Raw genomic sequence first — 22,379 nt, forward strand, 5'->3', positions numbered from 1 at the left:
CCTGATTGGGTGAAATGCAACATTACATTCCCGGAGCATGCCATTCGTTTTTAAGGGTGTCAGGTGGATTTTGGGATGGCCGATTCTTTTTAGGGGAGTCAGGTGGATTTCGGGATGCCCCATTCATTTTTAGGGGTGTCAGGTGGATTTTAAGATGCCCCATTAGTGTTTAGAGGTGTCAGGGTCGGGATCTGCTTAAGGCTTTATAAGAGCTACAGGTAGTGACAGGGACCATAACAGCTATTGTGCGCAGGCGCGGAGTATCTGCCGGCAGAGGGTGCGCACACAGTGAGGGAGCGGTGCGGATCGCTATGGCTGCGTTATGTGGTGTGCGGGTCGGGCAGCTCCTGGGGCTGTTGGCGCTGCTCTTCGGGCCGGTGAAGGCTCTGGAGCCCATTAGCGTAGGAATCGCCATAGCAGCGGCGTCGGCTCTGACCGGCTACCTCAGCTCCCCGGACTTTTACTGCGGCCGCCTGGTGGAGTGCTGCCGTGACGGTCAGCCGCTCAACGCCACCGGTAAGTGGGGAGATGGAGCCGGCGGCTGCGGGGGGCGCTTTAAACACCGGTGCGTTCCTTATGTGCACCTCCCAAATGTCCTTATTTAAAGGAAGTAGTCCTGCGATGGATCTTAAAGGGGAACTTCCCCTATTGTTTCATTTTTTAAAAGTTCTAGTTTCCCCCTATAATATGTTTTTGGGTAGCTACATATCTGCCATTTGTATGAGTTCTCGTTCTGTTATCTGAGCCCAGATCTACTAAACACCCCAACTCCCTATCATACTGCCTGTAGGAAGCAGTAGAATGGCTCAGTCTTAATCACACACTCATACACTCTGACTAATGATAGTCTATGGAGGAGCAGACTTCATTAGCATTGCCATAAAGCGTCAGTTCAGTGTGGTGACTGAGCTGGGAAAGTCACCCAAGATATCACACGTCTGACAGCAATGATGGCTCCAGGGAATAAAATGACATTAGTTTATACAGGGCTGGGGTTTCCCTTCTGTCTTTCTTCTTCTGATGCCCTCTCTCGGGAGGTTTGCTGGGTATGAGGGTATCACAGGACTAGGGATTAAAATCGACCCTGGCACTTTAAGGGCCCCTGTCTGATAAATGGCACACATGCTGCGTACACGCAGGGCTCAAAGTTCTTTATTTGCCATATATGTCTGTATATTATATACATGCGCGGTGTGCCTGTCCCGTGTGTAAGAAGTAAGATCTGCGTTCTGTGTTTACGTGTGCCGCTGTCTGCGGTTTGTTGGAATTTAATGTTTTTCTGAGTAAATGTTTGTTTACGGGGCCGCTGATTGGTTGCCGTCGCGTCTCTCTGTCTCGTAGCTCTGGAGGCTGATCTCCGCGACAAGCTGTTTGGGCAGCACTTGGCTCACAAAACCATCTCGCGGGCGCTGACCGGATTCATGGGCAACCCCAGCCCCAAGAAGCCGCTCGTGCTGTCTTTACACGGCTGGACCGGCACGGGCAAGAACTTTGTCAGCAAAATAATAGCCGAAAACGTGCATAAACTGGGCATGAAGAGTAAGTTCGTCCATCTCTTTGTGACGACGGCCCATTTCCCGCACGACAACCAGATCCGGTTATATAAGGTGACTTTTACTTTGCGTCGATGGCTGCCGGCAGCCGTTCTGCTATGGCCAGGAATGTTTTATTGCGTTATTATGGGAAAGATATATGAACAGAACAATTGATATGTTTAGTCGTTAAAGGGACGCTCCAGCCTTCATATGCATATTACAACTTGCGCTGCCCCTCTTGCAAATGCCTGGGGGGTCCGCAGAATCCCTCCGTGCTCATTTGCCCCCTCTCCCCCGGGTATTTCCCACGTAGGAGATGTTATCCACCATGTGTGCGCTCCAGCTTTGGGTTGATGGAAGCTCCGAGGGGGACATGGTGGGCATTGTATCATCGAGTTCACTGGGATCCTGCCACTGATTGGCTGATTTGAGCAGCCAGTCAGTGGTGAGAATTGGCGGAGCGCAGAGGAGATCGAGCTGCAGCCAATCAGTGGCAACCAAGTACTCTCATTGTGCTGGAGGATCTTTATTCTTTAGTATGCATTCTTCTTTGGTGCGGCTGCCCAGGACATTAAACTGTCCCTTTAACTGCATTTGGAATTAAGGAGGTGACGGCGCAGAAGGCATTAATCTTTATCTTACGGTGACGATGGCGGTTCGTGTTCTAAGATGTCATAGCGTAACAAAGTGCAGCGGCTGACCTCTCGATCTCCGCCGTAGGACCAGCTGCACTCGTGGATTAAAGGCAACGTCACAAACTGTCCGCGCTCCTTATTTATATTCGACGAGATGGACAAGATGCACCCTGAGCTCCTCGATGCCATCAAGCCGTTTCTGGACTACTATGAATCGCTGGACGGCGTGTCCTATCGCAAAGCAGTCTTCCTTTTCCTGAGGTGAGGTCTGTGTACCGCGCCGAACGCTGCCGCCCCGGGGCTGGAGATGCAAAACTTCCTTCTGCACTCAATGGGGGGGTGGTTGGATGTTTGGGAGTTAATTTACTTTCTCTAGCAGAAAACTCATGCTCGCAATGGGGCCACCAGCCTCCAAAGCTGGCAGGGACCCAGACACAGGTAGCAGGATGCTAGGGCCAATAATGCGGCCCATGACCGATCAGGGAGACCCGGACCCCATACATGGGTACTGCTTGGACCCCTACTGATGGTGGCCCTTTTATTTGCCGTACCCCCCCCCACACACACACGTTACGCTGCCCTCCAAGACGTGATATAACATAAAAACTCATCTTAATCTATTCAACCTGCTGAACTCCTCTGCACTTGGACCTTAGTGAATAGCTTCGCTGCTTATGCTGATTCTATTTGCTTTCGGGTATTCTATTATCTGTGTATCGCTTGGGTTATGCTGTAAAGAGTGAGTGACGTAGCAGATGTATAGATCAAACGTCCTGTCTTCTCAGTAATGCAGGGGGAGATCTGATAACCCGTCAGACGCTGGACTTCTGGAAAGCGGGAAAGAGTAGAGAAGATCTGCAGCTGAAAGACTTCGAGAACGTGCTTTCCATCGGCATGTTTAACAACATCAACAGTGAGTGCCGTTCCTGGGGATCTCCGCAGTTTGGGACTCGAGATGTTGGGTCAGATCTTGGACGAGTTATTTTGGCAAATCATGAGAAGTACACTTTATAAAAGTCAGTTTCATCTTGCTAACTTGCATGATGCTTGTGAGGGCCCAATTTGTTCGGATGATTTCTGATATGCTGCCTGTCCATTGTTTGTCCATTGAAACCGAGAACGGCAATAAAGCTACAATTAGGTTAATATCATTACTTTAAGTAGTTGGGGCAGAAGAGTTTCATTATTATTTGATCTCTGCCACTTATAGACCATAACATAGGTTTTGAGAAGTCTGAACTCCTAATCGGAACAGAGATTATTATCCCGAGGAAATTGGTACCGGTTGGGGAGATTGGTGGCTCTTCTGTAAAGAGGAGCGTATATCCGTGGCTCCTATCCCTCTCCAACTCTAGTCGCGCCCCAGTATGGGTTGTCCACTTGGGACTCCAGAAGAGTTGAGCTATGCTCATGTTGGTTGGCCATTCACCCGGTTTTGGGCTTTGGCCTCCATGTTGCCCAATGGTCTAATTACATCCTAAGGAGCACACGTGAATCCGGCTATGTTGTTAAGATTTCCGCTTCAGCGCTTGTCAGGCTGTCTTTGACCTTGCTTTCACCTTCTTGTAAGGGGATCTCCTGACGGCTGCTCCTCACGTAGGTCCAAGTTGAGTCTCGGAAAGTTTTAAATCTGATTCAGTTCAATTGGAATTATCTCTTCTGTCTCTTCTGTGTCCTTCCGTTCCCAGGTGGATTTTGGCACAGCAGTCTGATCGATAAGAACCTGATTGACTTCTTCGTCCCGTTTTTGCCTCTGGAGTTGAAGCACGTGAAGATGTGCGTTCTCGCAGAAATGAAGGAGCGCGGCTTCGTCCCCGACGAAGACGTGGCCGTGAGAGTGGCGAACGAGATGACTTACTACCCAAAAGACTTAAATCTGTTCTCCGATAAAGGCTGCAAGACGGTGCCTGTCAAGCTGGACTTCTACCTCTAAGCTCATGTGGCCCTCAGCCGAAAGGATAATTCTGGAGGGGGGGGCTCGTACTGAGTGCCTAATTTGGGTTGTTTTTTATGTCCCAAACATTTTGCAGATGCCAAACTAAACAATTTTAAATATTAACTTACAAGTAATTAACCCCTTCAATTCCAGCACAGACTCCTAACATTCTGGTTTGTGCAACAAGGAAGATGATTCCAGAATGTGTTCCTGGAGAAAGTCGATTTGCGTTTAATTGCTGCATTACAATTGCTGTATATTTTTATATGTGTAAAAAAAATTCAAAGTTTTAAGCAATTTTTTTTTAACATTGAATGTATTTTTGTAATTTAAACTTTGAAATCAGGTCCCCTTTCTTTTTCCTGTGTAAATAATAAAGAACAGTTATACGGTAGAACGCTTATTCTTGAATGTGTTACCTGGCATTACAGTCTCCGGGAGATGAGGGGAAAGCGATCCCTGCTGGAGAAGTCGGCATTCTGACGGAAGGCAGCGAGTCCTACATGGCTTAATAATTGAAATATTTGTTTGTACGGGTAAAAATCATGTTCCCTGAGCCATTGTACAGCACTACGGCTTTTGATGGCGCTATATAAAACAATAAATAATAATCTGTGCTGCAATCTGCATTGTACAAAGGATAGGTCTGTCTTACTCTGATGATGAAGGTCCTGGGTTGTCGCCTCTTGGAGATATCATTATCCGGCATATCTTAACAAAATCTGTTGGAAGATCTTTAATTCCCTGTTCAGTTGGGGTCCGTTCCTCCTCCATGCTTTTATGGAAAGGGGTTGTTATGCTTTATGACCACTAGGTGGCAACACAACCAAAAATATAACTTTAGTCCAAAAATTGTGTTCTCCGGGCAGGTGTCTTACTGATAACTGAATAGCAAACCTCTATTTTATTATCTCGGATTGTTTAGAGAGCTCCGCGTGTATATATAATATAGAAATGTTTGCATAGCCTAGCGTGAAATGCATCGGAATTCCTCCAGAAATGGGTGGACCTGTCCTGTAATCCCCAACCTCAAGGTTTTTAAATAATATTTATGTTAAAAAAAAAAATAGTTTGAATTATACCAGAAGTTAAATCTAGCCTAGGCGTCTGAACTGGGACACCTTTTGAGGGCTTGCTTAGAGATGGGGCCATATGTCCAACCACCTTGCAATGTATTAAAGCAGGATGCGGGGTTATGACATCATACCGCGCTGCTCTCATTCAATGCATCACAAAGTGGTCAAGCAAAAGCACAGCCCTTAGTTGGATTTACAAAAGGGGTCGCTGTCCCATGGGGGGTATACATAGAGGATATAAAGTCACTAAGGCGAGATAAGGTTCAAATAAACATCTCTGATGGTCAGTGCTTACTATGGATGACATGAAGCCTATAAAGGACCCCATCACCCCCGCAACCAGCGCAGCCCCTAATACTGGAGAATCTCAAAGTCCCTGCAAGATTAAGGCCACAAGAACCAAACCTTTCTGTTCTCTGATAAAAGCCGGGCCACGCGAAGCGGTTCAGCACGGAGTGTATATTAAGCGTTTTCCACTGAATTCTGTTTATGTTACGGGGGTTGAGGAAAAATGATGCTTTTTTTTCTTAGTCGATTCTGTGAGATAGACGTTTTTACAACCGTGCGTTCTTCCAGAAAGGCGTAGGCTGTGGCCCAGCTCCGGGTGCCTTGTACGGAAATATTCTACAAACATCTCGTCCGAGCAAGAAACGCTGCATTCTGCGAGATGGTTCGAATTACTTTTTTTTCTTCTAGAGGTCAGTAAAGCAAACTGCGGGGGTTAATTCATAAAAAAAAAAGTAAAAACACCGCTCACTTACTGGCCCGAGGGCTTCCCCGTAACGTCAGGCAGGCAGCGGAGCAGCGATGTCCCCTGAAGCCCCCCGCTGTGCCCAATGGGTCGGTTACATGGAGCCCACCGAGGATGGTGGCCAACGAGGGGGTGGCTGGGATCCCCCCAATGCATTCTCTCCACTATAGAAGTGGAGAGGGATATCGTCATGGAGCAGACCCAGGGCTGGACGGGGTATTGGCGGACAGGCTCTTGAAGCCCATGGTGCGTCTGGTGAAGGGTACCTGCCCTTGCTTTAGGGACCCTGCAGGTTGCCGTGTGTTTAATCCACATTGAAGTTCTGTTTTTTTTCGCTTTTATGAAGCTGGCACACACTTAACGTCACACGTCCAAGGTTAGAAGTAATTGTTTGCCTCTGAAAGCCGAGGAAACTACACCCAGACCCTTCCTTCCTCGCATGCCTTTATTGCTCTCCCACCATTATGACGGAGGAACCTTAACCCTTTGATTTGCCAGAGCATCTAACGCTCCTTTGTTGGGGAAAGTATAAGCTTTTGGGACCCGAGAGGTGAACCGACAAGCCGATAGTTCTAAGCGCGAAGCGATTGGTATTTCTTTCTGCGAGGAAGCTAGAGGTCCACATCGGGACCACCCATGTTTTTCTTATTGAGGACCCCTAAACATCTTAAACTTGCAGTTTGCTTTGTCCTCCAGCAAAAACGGGGAGGATTCTGCCTCTTTTGTACACACTATGGGGTCGAACGAGACAAGAGGGCTGTCTTTAAGTTGGCACTTGGCCCCAAGATGTCTAACGGTGGCCCTGAGTTGGACCAACAGTAGTTTTACCTCCTGCAGCTAAAGAAATGTTACGAGATCTGAAGACAAGGCACCAGTGAGCCAAAGACAGTAATTCAGGGTTTTCTTAAGTAAACAAGTTTGGAAAGCATGACAAAAACCATATGAAAAATAGAAATATTATTTGGAATGACTCATCGTGACCGACTTTTCTTGGCCCGCTTGTTAACCTTTTACAAAATACAGATGGCCAGTCGGGATACAGGCATGCAGGGATGAGGTTTGTCGCGGGAGTGGAACTGCAGCTTTAATTCTGCTGGAAGGGGCCCCGTGGCTCTCCCAATAGTTGTGGAGGCTCTTCTCGGATAAGCAAATCCCAGGTGCAGTTTTAATATGGACCCTCAGTAAAAAGGCAAGGACCGGTTACTTTGTTACAGGTGGAACGTTGATATCATGATCCTTTCTTTACCAGAGGAGGTCAGAGGTCATGGTGGAAAGGCTGTATATATGTTTTTTGACCGGCAGTGGGGATCGGGGGAGATGTAGGACAGGTACAATCTGTGTAACCAGCGGAGTGACATTTATCTTGCTTAAAGGTGAATAAGGGCGAGAATGTAATTGGCCTCAAATGGATCCGTCAAAGCAATTTGTATTCAATCAGTGACAGGTTATTTTATGTTCACGCGAAATGGTTCAGCAGCCAACGCGCTCAAATAATAGGTTTGTGTATCTGCCCTGCAGCTCTTTTGTCTTAGCGTGGTTGATACGCTACGAATCCCTTAATAGTTATCTGCATGCGCGGGAGCACGTCTTCGGGCTTTGCTGCTCTTAAATATTTTTATTTTCTTTTATTACTGGTACGGGACTCAAAACAGACAAGTCGTTCAAAAGTGATGCGTAGATGCCTCCGGTCCCGTTACCCAATATCCCAAAGGGTTCCTGGTCATCGAGTTATAGGGGGTCGGTCTCTTACAGCTCAGTGATGACCTTCTGGAAAGGGGCATATAAGGTGGCATGTCCTTTGATGGCCGTCTAACCTCAACGTGGCTCTCCGAACATCAGAAAATAGCAAAACCCCCATGAAGCGGTTTGGCCTCTCTGGGCTTCATCAGTGAATACCAAGACGGTGCTGATGAGTCCTCTCAGCTTAGTAGCCGGCGATATTGCTGGGCTGTGGTCATGTTACAAAGTGTCCTCTACGGCTGAAACATCCATGATTTCGTTCCAGAGCTAAAGGCATTTGAAGTGTAAAAATGATACTTGGTGCTTTGTAGCGGTGTCGGTTTCTGAGAAAACTATAGCAGAAACGCAGCTTGCACCTATAGAAAAGTGCATTTTTGAAGCATCCATAAAATGTATCTAATATTTTATGGGCAGATACATAGATTATCTGAAATATTGTTGCAGATGGTCGAAATATTTATAAACATCTTTAATATGCCTTGTCTTCCAGGAATAGAATAGCGATATTTCTAATTTCTTTTGCCAGCATCAGTTTGTGTTCTCTTCAGACATTGAGCAGCTGAGACCGCTTCACATTCCTTTTCATATACTTAATAAAATGCCAACAAAGAGTTACTTTTAAGACGGGTTTTGCAATAAAAAGAACGTTAACAGTTTTTGGAGAACCTCTCCCAGCAATACATACTATTCAGACGTAACAACAAGGGCAGGGGCCGGATGGCACCTTCTGGCTCATGGATAGGTAATGCCAAGTGGCCCCCATTGGCCCCCTCCCCCCCCCAAGTTACACATACAACCCACACTTACACACTCACATACACCATACTCTTTCTCACACACACTTGCGCACTCTTACACATGCTAACACACAGTTATACATCCCTAATTACATACTCGCTTGTTACATTATTGCCATTTATTTCATACACATATTTCCTATTTTCAGTTTGGACCACCTAAGGCTCAATTAAATTCTAGACCTTTAACGTAAAATGAAAATGGAACCTAATCGTCTACCCACATTAAGCAATTCATCTACAACTTTAGCGTGGTTGCCTCAATATGACAGCCCAGCCTGCGATGGTGGAAAACGTTTCAGATGCAGCTGGGGATCGAGATGTAGAGAGGGAATTCCAAGAGACCTTGCTATAGACTGCTAAACAATTAAATGAATCATTTATCAGCATAATGACTCCAAGCACAACGCCAAAGCGACAATGGAGTGGCCCAAGAACATAAAAGTTGAATGTTCTAGAGTGGCCCTAATCGCATGGGGGTATGACTGTCTATCGATACCCTCCAAAACATCAAAAAGTTTCAAGAGACCATGACTGGTACCTGAACGTTTATCATCATCCCAGGAACATATAATGACCGGGATGTACCCAATATTGTATTATTGCCCACCTCCCCCTTTGGATTACTTTTGAATCTTTGCCTTTTTATGTTAAAACTACTTGTCTCACCTGGGGACAAACACTCCCAGATGTGACTTTTTTGGACCATACCATGTCAAAAAGTTCCCAGCAAAAATGCGCTAACCCAAGATTTGCACCGGTCCCTGGTACACAATGGCTGCTTTGGCGGAGCCCCTATTCTTGGATATTTCACAGGACCCTTCTCATTTCTTACCAACAGAGACAGTCAACTACGTGCTGTAGATCGCCACTTCTATATAGTAGAACCAGTATAGACAAAAGAGAAGGAGCTACATCTACGAAATCAAAACTTGCCACGCTGCTCCTGCATATAATACATCATTATAAATTATTAGTATTAAAAATAATAATATCTATATTATATGTGTATATATATCCCTCTAGATTGTAAACTTGTTTGGTCACGGCCCTCTTGTTGTTTCTGTAAGTCAAACTGTTGTTATATACGACTTGTTTTGTCCTGTCTACCCATTGCACAGCGCTACGGAGCTATATAAAACAATTCATATATATATATTATTATATCTATATATATATATATATTTAATTTGTTTAATATATATATATATATATATATATATACATATGTATATATTCCCACATTTGGACCATACCACATCTAAATTTAAAAAAAAATCAAAAAAAATCAGGAAGCTAAAAATGTGGTCATACATAAAATACAATGAAATGTCAAAATACTCAGTTTTATGTGGCCATCGCCCACAGCACTACTGGCCATTACAAAGCCCCGCCCACTTGCCATGGCCACTCCCCCCCGGTTTGAGTTAGGACTGAGCAGTCTTGCAGAGCAGTCTTTGCAGCTGATCCCCGGCAGTCAGTATGGAAGATACGGTGTTCTCCTCCTATGCTTTCTATAGCACCCTCCTGATCCTGAAGATGTACATTCTGGCTGTCATAACCGGGCAGATCCGGCTGCGCAAGAAGGTAATTCTCCTTCCAAGTTGTGTTGAGAAAAACATGTTATCCTTTCTTGTTTTTAAACATTCTTTTTTGGAACACTGAGAAGTTGAAACCTAGTTTCAGACAGGAGGGAGAAGCTCATAAATCACTTAATCCCCAAAGGCTACAAACTGAAACTTGGAATATTAGATCTTGCTGTATTTTAGAAGAAGGAAACATATGCAGCCAGGGGACTCTTTGAGAAAACAAGGGGTTAACTCTTTAAAAGAAAGGTATTCAGCTTATTTATTGTTCAGTTTTTCTTATTTTATAGCTTCTTTCACTAATTTAAAGCCCAGAGGGTATGGGAGTGTCAGGAAGAAAAAGAGGATGCGAAAAGGATTTCTCCAGTCCATTAAAGTGAGCTTTTGCTGATGAAGTGCCAGGGACATGGAAACATTTGCAGATTTAACCCTTCAGGGGTCATACGTTTTTAGAATTCATCCTTTTTTAGAAATTCATCCTTTTTTTAGAAATGTTTACAAAAAAAATCCCAGGAATTTAAAAGTTCTCCGTGTACCAGACCAATTTTTTTTTTGTATACAAATGGGTTAAGCAGACACACAGAAAGGGTTAAATATTTTTTTTTTTTTTTTTTAAACATACTACATACATTCATCTTTTGGTTGCACGTATGTTGGTTTTATGTGGCCTATGCATAGTGTAGGGGCTGGTGGTATTATAAGCCAGGTTTGGATATGTATTCCCTGGCAGGCTTGGTTGGCTGAGATTGTTGAGAGTTATGTGGCAGCGTTTATAAAGAGCTATGGGGAAAGTGTACCGTGTGGGGCAATCAGATGGAATAGTCCAGTGGTTTCCATGGTGACTGCTTTACATTTTTTGCTCTTTGTAAATATGGCCCATGGTCCGAGAACCCGTTCTCCACCTAGAGGCACGTAGCCTGGATGGGGTCTGGTTTACACTGAGATTGGGGCAAAAATCCAGGTAGATCCCCAATATGATCGTTTGCCATTTAAAAAGATAGATTTCTGTCCTTTAAAATAGCAACTTTACCAAACTCCTGATGTTAACGGGACAGAGGGGTCCAGGGGACCTGTCATAGACAAACTGTAACGGGAGACAGAGGTGTCACTCGGGGACTTCTCATCACCCTAATCCCACCATTTCCCCACCATGGTTTATATATAGGCCGTGACCTCCTTTGATGAATACAGACAGGTATATATCGCGCTTTAACCTCTCTCGACATCCTTCTCGCACTTGCAGCCTCTTACGCTGTTATTACATGCTGCGGATATAGGAGATGACAGGAGGGTTTATCCCGAAAGCTCCTGCTTGCACATTTTTAATGGTATCACCTGTTTTCAGGAATTAAGCCGCCTCTCACATTATCTTTCATCTGCTAATCTCCTTGTATTAAGAAATAATCTTTTTTCTCGCACACCCACTCTCAGCATCTGTCTGCGAACGGTCGCACAGCCGCTCCTGCGCCTCTGTTTCGATGTATTTATATGTGCAAAGACTTGTTGACATCAGGGCGCCCGAACAGAATAGAGCCAGAATATGTAGCCATCCCAAGGCATGCGCGACAAATGTAAACCTGATCCGTCTCTTAAATGCTAATTCTAAAAGTAGTCGGGCGATCCTTTTGTGCGTCTTTAAATACTCAGCCCTAGGGACACAAAAGATTGAACTATTGATATACAGGTTCGGCCACGAAGAATAGAAAGTGACTGAGAAGTCGCCCACGCGCTCTGGATTTAGAAGTCCTCTCACAAAAGAAAAATATGAATCAATAGGACATGAATTTGCGCGTGTGAGTCCTGCACCAGTTACAGGAGAGGTATAACCACATTACAAATATACTATATAGTGTATATATATGTAGTGTGTGTATATATAATATATATATATATGCACAATGTTGGACTTAAAGGTAAACAGGCAATGCAACAAAGTATCGGAAGAAGCAAGCAGGGCGCTGGGTTGTATGGCCGGTGGCATAAATAGCCGGAAGAAGAAAGATGGGTTCTGCCACGTGACAGATCTCTGGTCAGGATAAGGACATTTTGGAGAGAGTTCGGAGAAGAGCGACTGAATTGGGGAACGGTGTGGAGAATAAAAATTATCAGGAAAGCCTGAGGGATCTCAGCTTGGAGGAGAGAGAGAGAGAAGAGATGGGAGACATTTAAATACATAAAGGGATGGGAAAGGACACGAGGGAAGCCTATTTTAAAGGAGAAGAAATGTTCGATCAAAAAGTCATCATCTAGAGGATCAGTGGCTTAGATGGAATGTAAGGACATTTTACTTTACTGAGAGGGTGGTAGATAAGTGGAACAGACTCCCAGCAGAAGTGGTAGAGGATAAAACAGCGAGGGGATTTAAACATGCATGGGATCGGCATATGGCTCTGGAATCCAATACGAGACTGATTAAGGTCTGAGTCTTTACAGCAGGAGAAATGGGCGACTAGACACGCAGATTCTATGTTTGCGTGTTATAATATCTATGTATGGGAGTGTTTGGCGACATTTAAAATTTGCTCTTGCATTCCCTGACTCTTTTCCTGGGAATCTGATGAATCCCGGAATCCGTCTGCTGTTTAAAGGCCGCGTTAGCGTTGTTACTCACGGCACTTTACATTAAGCATAGAAAGAAAGGTCAGGCGTTTAGACGCTAAGAACGACACAACATATTATAAACACTCACTCGGCGAGATAACTATCCACTCCAGCCAGCCTGCCGCGCGATGACACACGCAGCATCCCGTAAATCCCCATCTCTGGGTTTAATCAAAGCCAGGATAAAAGCTGCCACTTCCGTGGGGCGCTGTGAGGATGACGGGAAGCAGATGCGTGGGACTTGGAAGGGAGGACAGCCGTCCCACGCGCTCCACCGCCTCGCAGCACTCACCCTCAGCCCTAAATCTGTCATCCCTTAAATTAGGTTGGCGTCATTGAGTTCCTTGAGGTGCGCTACGGCATCTGCTGGTGCTCTATCAATAAAGCTGGGAGATCGAGCTTCTCCGTACCGCTTGGGTCAATGGGCTGGTTGGAGCCTACCTTCTCACTCTATGATGGCCTGTGGCTAGCAGACTTGGTAGTCTCACTGTCTCTTGATGCGCGGCCGTCGTACGTGGATCGCTGGGTTATGACATCATGTACCAGCTAATGATACTTGGCTTCTGGGATGGCCAGTTATCCGCTGGCTGAGCCTCATAGGAGTTCTCGGCAGATAGAAGGTTCCATAAGACCCAGCTGTGGAAACTGGTGGGTCAGGAACTGGTGAGGTGGGGAGAGGCGGCCCACACCCCGTTACACGCATATACCGCCTATACAAACAGTGCTTTTCAATGTTTGTTCTTACAGAGAGGCCTCGTTCCCGAGACTCAGTAAAAGGATTCCCTGTGTATGACCAGGCGTGTAAAAACATACAGTAACCTCTTTGTAAGGACACATAGCCTGACCCCGGCAGCTTCTCACCGACACACACACACACACACATACACACATACACACGCTTACACTGCCTGCATTCATTACCTATCGGCTTTCCCAGGGGCTGTCATCAGGGGCAAGTTCCCATGTATTGGGCCCAAGCAAGAAGGGGGCTCAGCCTCCCTGATCTGTCACAGGCCCCATCGTTGCCCCTCGTGACACGCTACCACAGGACCACCACAGCCTGCTACCTAGGACTGGGCCTTGTGGGCTTTGGGGGCCCAAGTGGCCCCTTTCTAGGGATTTGGGCCCAGTGGTCTCCTTCTGGGAATCAGGGCCTAGAGGCCCCATAGCAGGCATAGGGATGGTAGCAGAAGGAGCATGGGGTGGGACAGAGGACGTTTTTTTTTTTTTTTAACAAGCTAGGAAATTGCATGAAATCACCTTAAAAATGTCCTCCTGCCACCTCCGCCAGACATCTCCTGCCCCACTTGGTGCTCCCTGAGGATATATCTGCCTCGGAACTCCTTGTATGACACATTCTGAACAGAATGTTAATTAAAGCCAAGTAATCGCCTTATAATTACCCAACAGCATAACGTTATGTAATGCATATTGCGGTAAACACTGCGGTTGCCGGTGCCGGCGCGCACTTCCTTTTTATCGCTCAGACAAATTATCCTGAGAGTGTGAACTCCAGATAATCCGTGATTCCGGTTATGTTTGTTTGTTTTATAAAACACTTTTTAATTTTGTTTCACTTTTTTAAGAGATTGCTAAACTCCAGGAATCTCCCTTGAAACCAGAGGGAACCCCTGATGATGTAATCTATGACAACATTGTATAATTTACTGTATTTGCTTGTTGGAGACAACGAAACGTAGTTTCCTTCTTTTTCTCACATTGATCTCCTTTGTCTGCCGGAGCCCTACTTTTATGATCACCCGTGTAATTCGGCAGCAAGGGGGCCAACGGAGACCCAAATCAATGGAGGCTACATTTAAATGCAACACAGCTTGGGGTGCGCGCTATTACAACCTCCCTCCATCCTGCCCCATGCTCCTACCACTGCCCTGCTTCATGCTCCCAATGGGACCATGTGGGTCCCAACACCTGGATATGGACCATCTAGGCCCCAACACCTGGAAATGGACCATCTGGGTCCCAACACCTGGAAATGGACCATCTGGGCCTCAACACCCGGATATAGACCATCTGGGCCTCAACACCCGGATATGGACCATCTCGGCCCCAACACCCGGATATGGACCATCTCGGCTCCAACACCCGGATATGGGCCATCTGGGCCCCAACACCCGGATATGGACCATCTCGGCTCCAACACCCGGATATGGACCATCTCCTTTCCAACACCCGGATATGGACCATCTCGGCCCCAACACCCGGATATGGACCATCTCCTTTCCAACACCCGGATATGGACCATCTCCTTTCCAACACCCGGATATGGACCATCTCGGCCCCAACACCCGGATATGGACCATCTCGGTCCCAACACCAGGAAATGGACCATCTGGGCCCCAACACCTGGATATGGACCATCTGGGTCCAAATAGCGGACCACAAGGGCCGATCGGGGGCCTTGTGACAAATCAGGGAGTCTGGGTGTCACACACAGGTACTGATTGTACCCCTTGGCTGTGGTGCTCGGGCCGTTCATTTCTGGAGCTGTGTTAGGAATTTGCCCCATCATACAAGTTTTCTGGGTAGGTCTCTATACCTGCGCTGCCCCTTTAATAACCCCTGGGAGGGATGATGATGATGAATAGATGTCCACATACCCCGTATGATTAATAAGTGAATTTCACTACGTTGCCTAGCAACCATATCTTCCCCCATATCTTGTGTACATATACCTACGAAAAATCCTATATATTTTCTGTCCGACCCCATTGATCGTACGGGTAAAAAATTAAAGCGACACAAAGTCACCCCCCCCCGCAGCCTGAGTATTTCTGCTCAGTTACTTGAAATTAACTATTTTAGCTGTCATTATGGTTACTGATTAACACCTAATTTATGGTGATTTGAGAAATTATTAACAGGCAGAAAAAATTACTTTTTAATGGCGGTTAATCTACTGAATAAAGATCTTACAATTAACCCTCAACGTTAGGGCTTTACGTATAAAAAAAGGGAGTCTGATACAGTTTAAAAAGAGGCCTTATCACCACGACAACGGACGGAATGGGTGTTCTGATTGTACTGTACCTTTATTCAAGCAGGGATCTCAGATATTTTTTCAGTAAGTAAATAAAAAAAATAATCAGGAGGCACATATATTAAATCGGAGTGGAATGTAAATATATTGATTAGGTTTATCTCCATGGTAACTGATGCAATGGCTATTGTGATTTTATTTTACCTGTTTTCAAGCAGGAATGTTACTAAATGACTTTGCAAGTTGGATTAAATTACGTCCTTTTTCTTTTCGAAAGGCTTTTGCTAATCCAGAAGATGCCATGAGACACGGGGGCTTACAGTTCTATCGAGAGGACCCCGATGTAGAGCGGTACAGACGGTAAGCCACCTGTGCGCATGCACGCAACCAGATCACTTCCTACATTTCTGATACCCCGTGGCTTTTTTGGGGAGAGTGCTAAACACACTGGAATAAAGAGCTTCACTTAGTGGCATTATTAAAGGGACACTCCAGCCATCATAAACACTGAAATCCATGAGATGTCCCTTTAAATGTTTGCTGCCGTAGCCCTTGCAAATGCATTGGGGGAGATTCCGCAGACCCCCCCCATATGCATTTGCCCCTTTCAGATGCATTAACTGTTTAAGGGGCAACCATTAAAAATGCTCTTTTTAATGTTAAAACACTGTTGTAATTTTTTTTAACCCCTTCACAATGCATTCTCCTTAAGGGGTTAATGCCGTTTGGAGTAACATAGTTATTTTTTTTTTATAATATACAAAAAACTCGTAAAAACCTAGAATCCTAACTCAATCCGGATCATATTCTTTGCTCTTAAGCCTCCCCCAGAACAGCGAGCCATTAGGCCTCCGAATTTCATTACTCATAGAAGTTCTATAAACCTCCATGTCTGGGAAACATTAAATTCTGGCAGACGCCGAATGTTAATGTGGAGGGTTTTTTTTTTTTGCCAACGCCCACAATATGAAGCAATCCGCAAAGAAAAAGTGTTTTTTTATTCTCCAAGCTGCGTTATAAGGTAATCTTTCGCTTATTTGGGGTAGATTCTAACACCTTAAGTTAAGGTGTTAGAATCTAGAGTTAAGCAGTTTAAAATACTAGCTAAAGGTTACGGCGCACAAAAGCCATCTATACGGCTTCTATTATAAAGGAATATTAAGAATACATTTACCAAGAGGGTGGTAGATTAGTGGAACGGCCTCCCAGCAGACGTGGTAGAACGAAAAAGATACAGGGAAACTTTTCTATAATAATGATACTTTCTATACGTTTCTCTCCCTCAGATACACAGGCGTGAGTTGGCGCCTGACCGGGGTGGAGGGTGGCACGTTGGAGGGACGGGTCCTTTATCGTAGCAGATGGCTCTTGATAACATACATACTGTTCGTAACGTATTTTCAAATTATTTTGGGTATTAAAAAACGTATTTTTGCCGTATAGCAAAACGAAACAAATAGGTAGGAATCGATGCGCTGCTAACCAGGATCCGTGATAGCCGTAGAGCGGGCCGTACGCGGACGGGGGAAGCTGGAATATATACGTCTCTTGGATTTGGATTTGTACAAATTGAAATCTTGCGAAAATGTGGCGATTTTTGTTAATTTGTACAAATATCCGAAAATGAGGCCCTCCCCCCAAACGAAACAAATAAAATAGAAGCAGAGAGACGTTTTTAACGTTTGCTGTCTTTCCTTCCTTCCCATTTGCCCTTTAAATGGGGGAGTTTCCCGCTGTCATCAGCGGGACCGCCCACCGACCTCATGGGACCGCCCACCCACGTCAGTGGGCAGTCCTGGCCGCGTCCCGCAAGGGAAGTCTCCGGGTAATGATGGCGGCGGTGCGGAGGAGGCAGCACTGCCCTGGGTCAGGCCGAAGGCAGACACATCGCTGTGTTCAGAAGAATTCTCTGGAGGAAACCACAAAGTTACAATCTGTGTTTTTTGTGTATATTTATATATATATTTTTATATTTTGCTTTTTTTTTAATATGCTAATTTGTTTCCATTTCATGTATTTATTATTAAATAACCTTTAAAAAAACAAACACAATAATACTCTATAACAAAATGACAGATAATGATCGTTGCTCGGACACTTGGAACCGTTCTTTACTGTTACAATAATTCACAGATTTGCGGCAATTCTAAGACTGACTAATAGTTGAGTTATTTCACCCCGGAGATGAAGGCCGTTCTGTTCAGGCCGTATAAGGTTCTGATGACTTGGCCGGTGCATGCGAGGTGATCAGCGGAATGGAATCTCCTAGCGGCGGCGATGGCGACGGCGACGGCCTCCATTGCGTTTCATCTCCTCCCGTAAGAGAAAGCGGTTTCTCTCAGCTGTGGATCTCCGCGCGTCCTGCCAACATTTACCACAGACTTGTTTGTCCGGATAGTGAAAACGTAGCTTCTGAAATAAACAGGAACATTCCTTTTTTTACTGTTTCTCCTGTTTTTCACGCCTCGGCCAAAGCAGGAGCATCTAGAAATATTCCTGGATAATATATATATTTATATATAAAGCCTAACTCTCTCTCTCTCTCTATATATATATCCGGTATATAAATATAGATCGATCGATAAATAGATATAAAACACTCTATATATACTGTGTATATATATATAAACCTTAACTCTCTCTCTCTCTCTTCATATATATATATATTAATAGATATAAAACACTCCCTATATATATATATATATACAGTATATACAACTCTCTCTCTCGCCCTCTGAAAATGATCATGTGATGCACTACTTGTTATGTCCTGCTTTACTTACTGTACTGCGCCACGGAATAGGATAGTGCTATATAAGCCAATAAATAAGAAGAATCTCCAACTACATAAATAAACTTAAGCCAGGCGATACTCCACAGTGATATAGAGGAGAGCACGTTTGCTGCGCGGAGCGGTGGATTCTTTCTGTAAGGTAGCTGCGTATGCACAGGTAGCCGCCCTGTACATTTGCGCATGTACACCGAGCACAGCAAGAATGCCCACCTGCCCCTTTTGCCCCAGGAACGCGCCCTGAGCGGTGGTCACCATCGATGCCTCTTTCTGCTCCCGATAGCGTGACGATAGCATGACGATAGCGTGACGATAGCGTGACGATAGCGTGACGTAGAATGAAATGTCAAGCTCTGTCAGCTCCTGTTTGCATCTCATTTATCTAGAATTTCACCCCGACGAGGAGGAAGGATCTATTGTATGGAGCCCGAGGATGTAACGCTGACACGCCAGGTGCGTGTGAGGTGTAGCCGGACACCTGAGCCCGTGTTTTGATCCGTTCAGAAGACAAATAAGACGTCTGTTTGGTTTTGTTCTGCTTGTTACTTACGGAAGACGAGACAACCAGGTCAACGGTTGATTTCACGCTTTCAGATACGGGGCTGTAATGCAACATTTCAGGTTCTCACAGATCTCGGGGATTGGGTGGCGCATGCTTGGATGTAATTCTTTATACGCTACTCACTTGCAACTCTCATCAGTCTCTGCCAGCGCTCGGAATTCCGGGATAAGCTGCTAGCTGATGCTCCTGTTGTAGGAGACGTGGAAGTAACGCTAACGCAGGGGTCTTCAGACTTACGTTTAAGCAACTTATTATTATTCAATTTCAAAAACATGACATTTGGGGGGATTGAGGTTTTTGGGGGGGTTGTTTGTGACTCTTCTGCCCATTAAAAGCAAGAATGTGGCTCATCCAATGTACGTTTTTCTTAACTCTGCAAACAAGCATGCTTTGCCCGCCCGACCAGCTGCCGCACTACTCCTTGATGTCCGGCGGGCCACATGTTGGACACCCCCCCCCCGCCTTAGATCTATGATGGAAGCCCATAAATATTTAGTGATGACAGGGTCCCCTTAAGTCAAACAATGGTTTGTTAGCTCTGTGGTTCACCGGAGTGAGCCCATCCATCCACACAGTGGGCCGGTCACGAAAATACCCTTTGTGTGTCCAAAACAACATTTCATTAATCAACGCTACTGCGCAAGAGAACGCTCACAATAAGCGATCCTTCTTCAGAATCCGGGATGCTGTTTATTATTGCGACGGAATGAAAACATTCCTTTTACCCGGGACCCCAGCTGCCCAAACAACCAACACATTCACTTACACATTGTTTCTTAAAGGCACACTGTCGTCATTTTACCCCCCGACAGGTGATCCCGTACCAAATAATTCGTACAATTAATACCCACTTCCACTGTGGGAAACTTCTGTAAAATGACACTAAGATAGAAGGCGGTAGCTCTCAGGCATAAAATCCAGATGTGATAGAATGTCTCCGAAGCTTGGACTTCCTAGGGGAGAATCCTAGAGCGTTATGGGAGACTCGTAAATTCCTTGGCTGTCTCTCTAACAAATCCCGAAGAAGATAATCTTTATTAACACATAGCTGAGATTTTCACCGCTTTTAGAATGTGCAAGAATGACTTGTTTTTAGGAATGAACATTATTGTCTTTTATCTCGCCGGATCGGTATCAGTTAACGGCCGCTCTCAGCCCTTTCATGTGTTCTGTTCTAGATGCTAAGATATCTTGTAACGGGGCCGAGATGATAAGGAGTCGCTCCTGAAATACAATGGTCAAAGAAAGAGTAAACATGCAACTATTGTGCCTAGAGAAATAAAAATTATGAATGGGAGTAGCCAGACCAGCTTATGATCCCCACCCTACCCACAAAAGCAGGATGGCGGGTCAGCCACCCGGGACAGTGGAAGAGTAACTGAAAATTGGGGACTGTTGGGACTGTCCGGGACTGTTGGGAGGTATGGGAGTTTAGTAGGTGGAAATTGTGTTATGTACTAACAGTAACCAGAGTTGATTTCATTCAGCTGAGCCGTGTTTATAGAGAGATGGCTCAGTGTAGTAAGGAGAGGGAACTCCCTCGGCAGTGTTTATACGCATCTGTTTATATAATGTCTCACTTCCCAGTTTGGGGCTCTGACAGCGAAAGTGGAGAAGCGATGCAGCTTGTGTGCGTTCTGCTGTCAATACCACGTGTCGCCTCCGGGGGCAGCGTGGAGCATTATATTTTATTTTAATTGATTTAATTTTTTTTATTATTTTTTCTTGGTTCATTTGCTCCTTATCAAAAAAATTCGTGATTTTCAATTTGTGTCCCAACACTTATTGATCAAGGATAGCTAATAATAATAATAATAATAATTATAATATTATTATTATTATTATTATTGTTATTATTATAAAACTCAATCTAGATAGCGATATAGACAGAGACATTTAAATGCATAAAAGTACAAGAAGAAAAGTATTGGGACAAGAGGTGGTAATATAAAACCAGAGCGTCAGAGGATTAGATGTAATGAAAGGAAGTTTTATTTTACTGAGAGAGTGGTAGATAAATGGAATAGCCTCCCAGCAGAAGTGTCACCACAAGATCTTTTGTGGGGACCCTGACAGCATGCGGTGTTGGATCTACTTGGAGACATCAAGTGACGGAAGCCTAATCAAGCAGACAAATATAAAGTGAAATATTTTATGAAATTTTATTCTGGATATTCTATAAAATTTTACGCCCTCACGCGTTTTTATTCTTCGTATCTTGCAGAGCTCATCGGAACGACATGGAAAACATCTTTCCCTTTCTGTTCTTAGGAGCCATCTACTCCATGCTGGACCCTAACCCCACCATAGCCAAGATCCACTTCCGGATTTTCTTTGTGTGCCGGGTAATTCACACTGCCGCCTACGTGCTGTCCCTGAAGGCCCCGACGCGTTCCGTGGCATACAGCATTGCACAGCTGCCTTGCGTTTCCATGGCGGGGCAAATCCTCTTCTCTTTCTCATCCTACTGGTAATCACGTGGACAAGACCTCGGAGACCTCCGACAACTCAGAATACTTTCTCGGGAGAGCCGAGGGGGCACAGCCAAAAAGTTCCTCGCCTGCGCATGTGTCGTTAACCCCTTCATCGGAGAAAGCTAGTATCTGAAACATTCACTCGCCAAATCATTTCAAGGCTTTCCTTCCGAAGTTATCGGAAGCGGCTTCAACCTGCTACTCAACTCTTAATTCAGAAAAAATGTTCTGGGATGGGTCCGAACCAGCTCCCCTTTATATATATATATATATTGTGTGTGTATATATATATATATATACCGGTAAATACTGTGTGTGTGTGTGTATATATATATATATATATATATATATATATATAGTGTCATGGCAGCCTGAACTGGTTTGCCCTTCACAGGCATCCTGAAAAAATGTTTTTGTGTTAATTAACAGTGAGTCTGATGCTAAGTTTAAAAACTGGTCTTACCGCTGTAGCAGCAGAGTGTTCCAACCAGCAGTCGAGGTATTTAGCATTATATTATTATTATATTGAAGGATTAACTAAACGTGCCTTTTTATCATTAACATTTGACCTTAAATTCAGGATTTAAACAGGTTCTGAAATATGAAGTTTTAATATTGTCTAAAAGTGTCTTGTAACGTTTATAAATATATATATATATATAAGTATTTGTGTGTATATATATATATATATATATATATATATATATACATACACTATCATACATAAGTTTGGGGTCATTTAGAAAGGTTCCTGTTTTTAAAAGAAAAGCTATTTTTTCCCCATTAAAATAACATGGAATGGTTCAGAAATCCAGCACAGACGGGGTTAATGTTGTAAATGACTATTGTAGCTGGAAATGGCTGATTTTTTAATGAAATATCTACATAGGCGTTCAT

At 44.6% G+C, this 22,379-nt stretch overlaps 2 protein-coding genes across 2 annotated transcripts; both read left to right on the top strand.

Annotated features, from left to right (window-relative positions):
- The first annotated feature begins 209 nt into the window (after positions 1-209).
- TOR1B (torsin family 1 member B) lies at positions 210-4,516 on the top strand. The gene is made up of 5 exons (XM_053472830.1): positions 210-516; positions 1,342-1,607; positions 2,256-2,431; positions 2,956-3,083; positions 3,859-4,516. The coding sequence occupies exons 1-5, from the start codon at positions 312-314 to the stop codon at positions 4,101-4,103; spliced, it is 1,020 nt and encodes a 339-aa protein (XP_053328805.1). The 5' UTR covers positions 210-311; the 3' UTR covers positions 4,104-4,516.
- A 5,417-nt stretch (positions 4,517-9,933) lies between these two features.
- PTGES (prostaglandin E synthase) lies at positions 9,934-21,678 on the top strand. Its single transcript, XM_053472841.1, has 3 exons — positions 9,934-10,057; positions 15,933-16,015; positions 21,233-21,678. The coding sequence occupies exons 1-3, from the start codon at positions 9,953-9,955 to the stop codon at positions 21,480-21,482; spliced, it is 438 nt and encodes a 145-aa protein (XP_053328816.1). The 5' UTR covers positions 9,934-9,952; the 3' UTR covers positions 21,483-21,678.
- The last annotated feature ends 701 nt before the right edge of the window (positions 21,679-22,379 follow it).

The sequence above is a fragment of the Spea bombifrons genome, chromosome 8, assembly GCF_027358695.1.
Source record: "Spea bombifrons isolate aSpeBom1 chromosome 8, aSpeBom1.2.pri, whole genome shotgun sequence".
NCBI lineage: Eukaryota > Metazoa > Chordata > Amphibia > Anura > Pelobatidae > Spea > Spea bombifrons.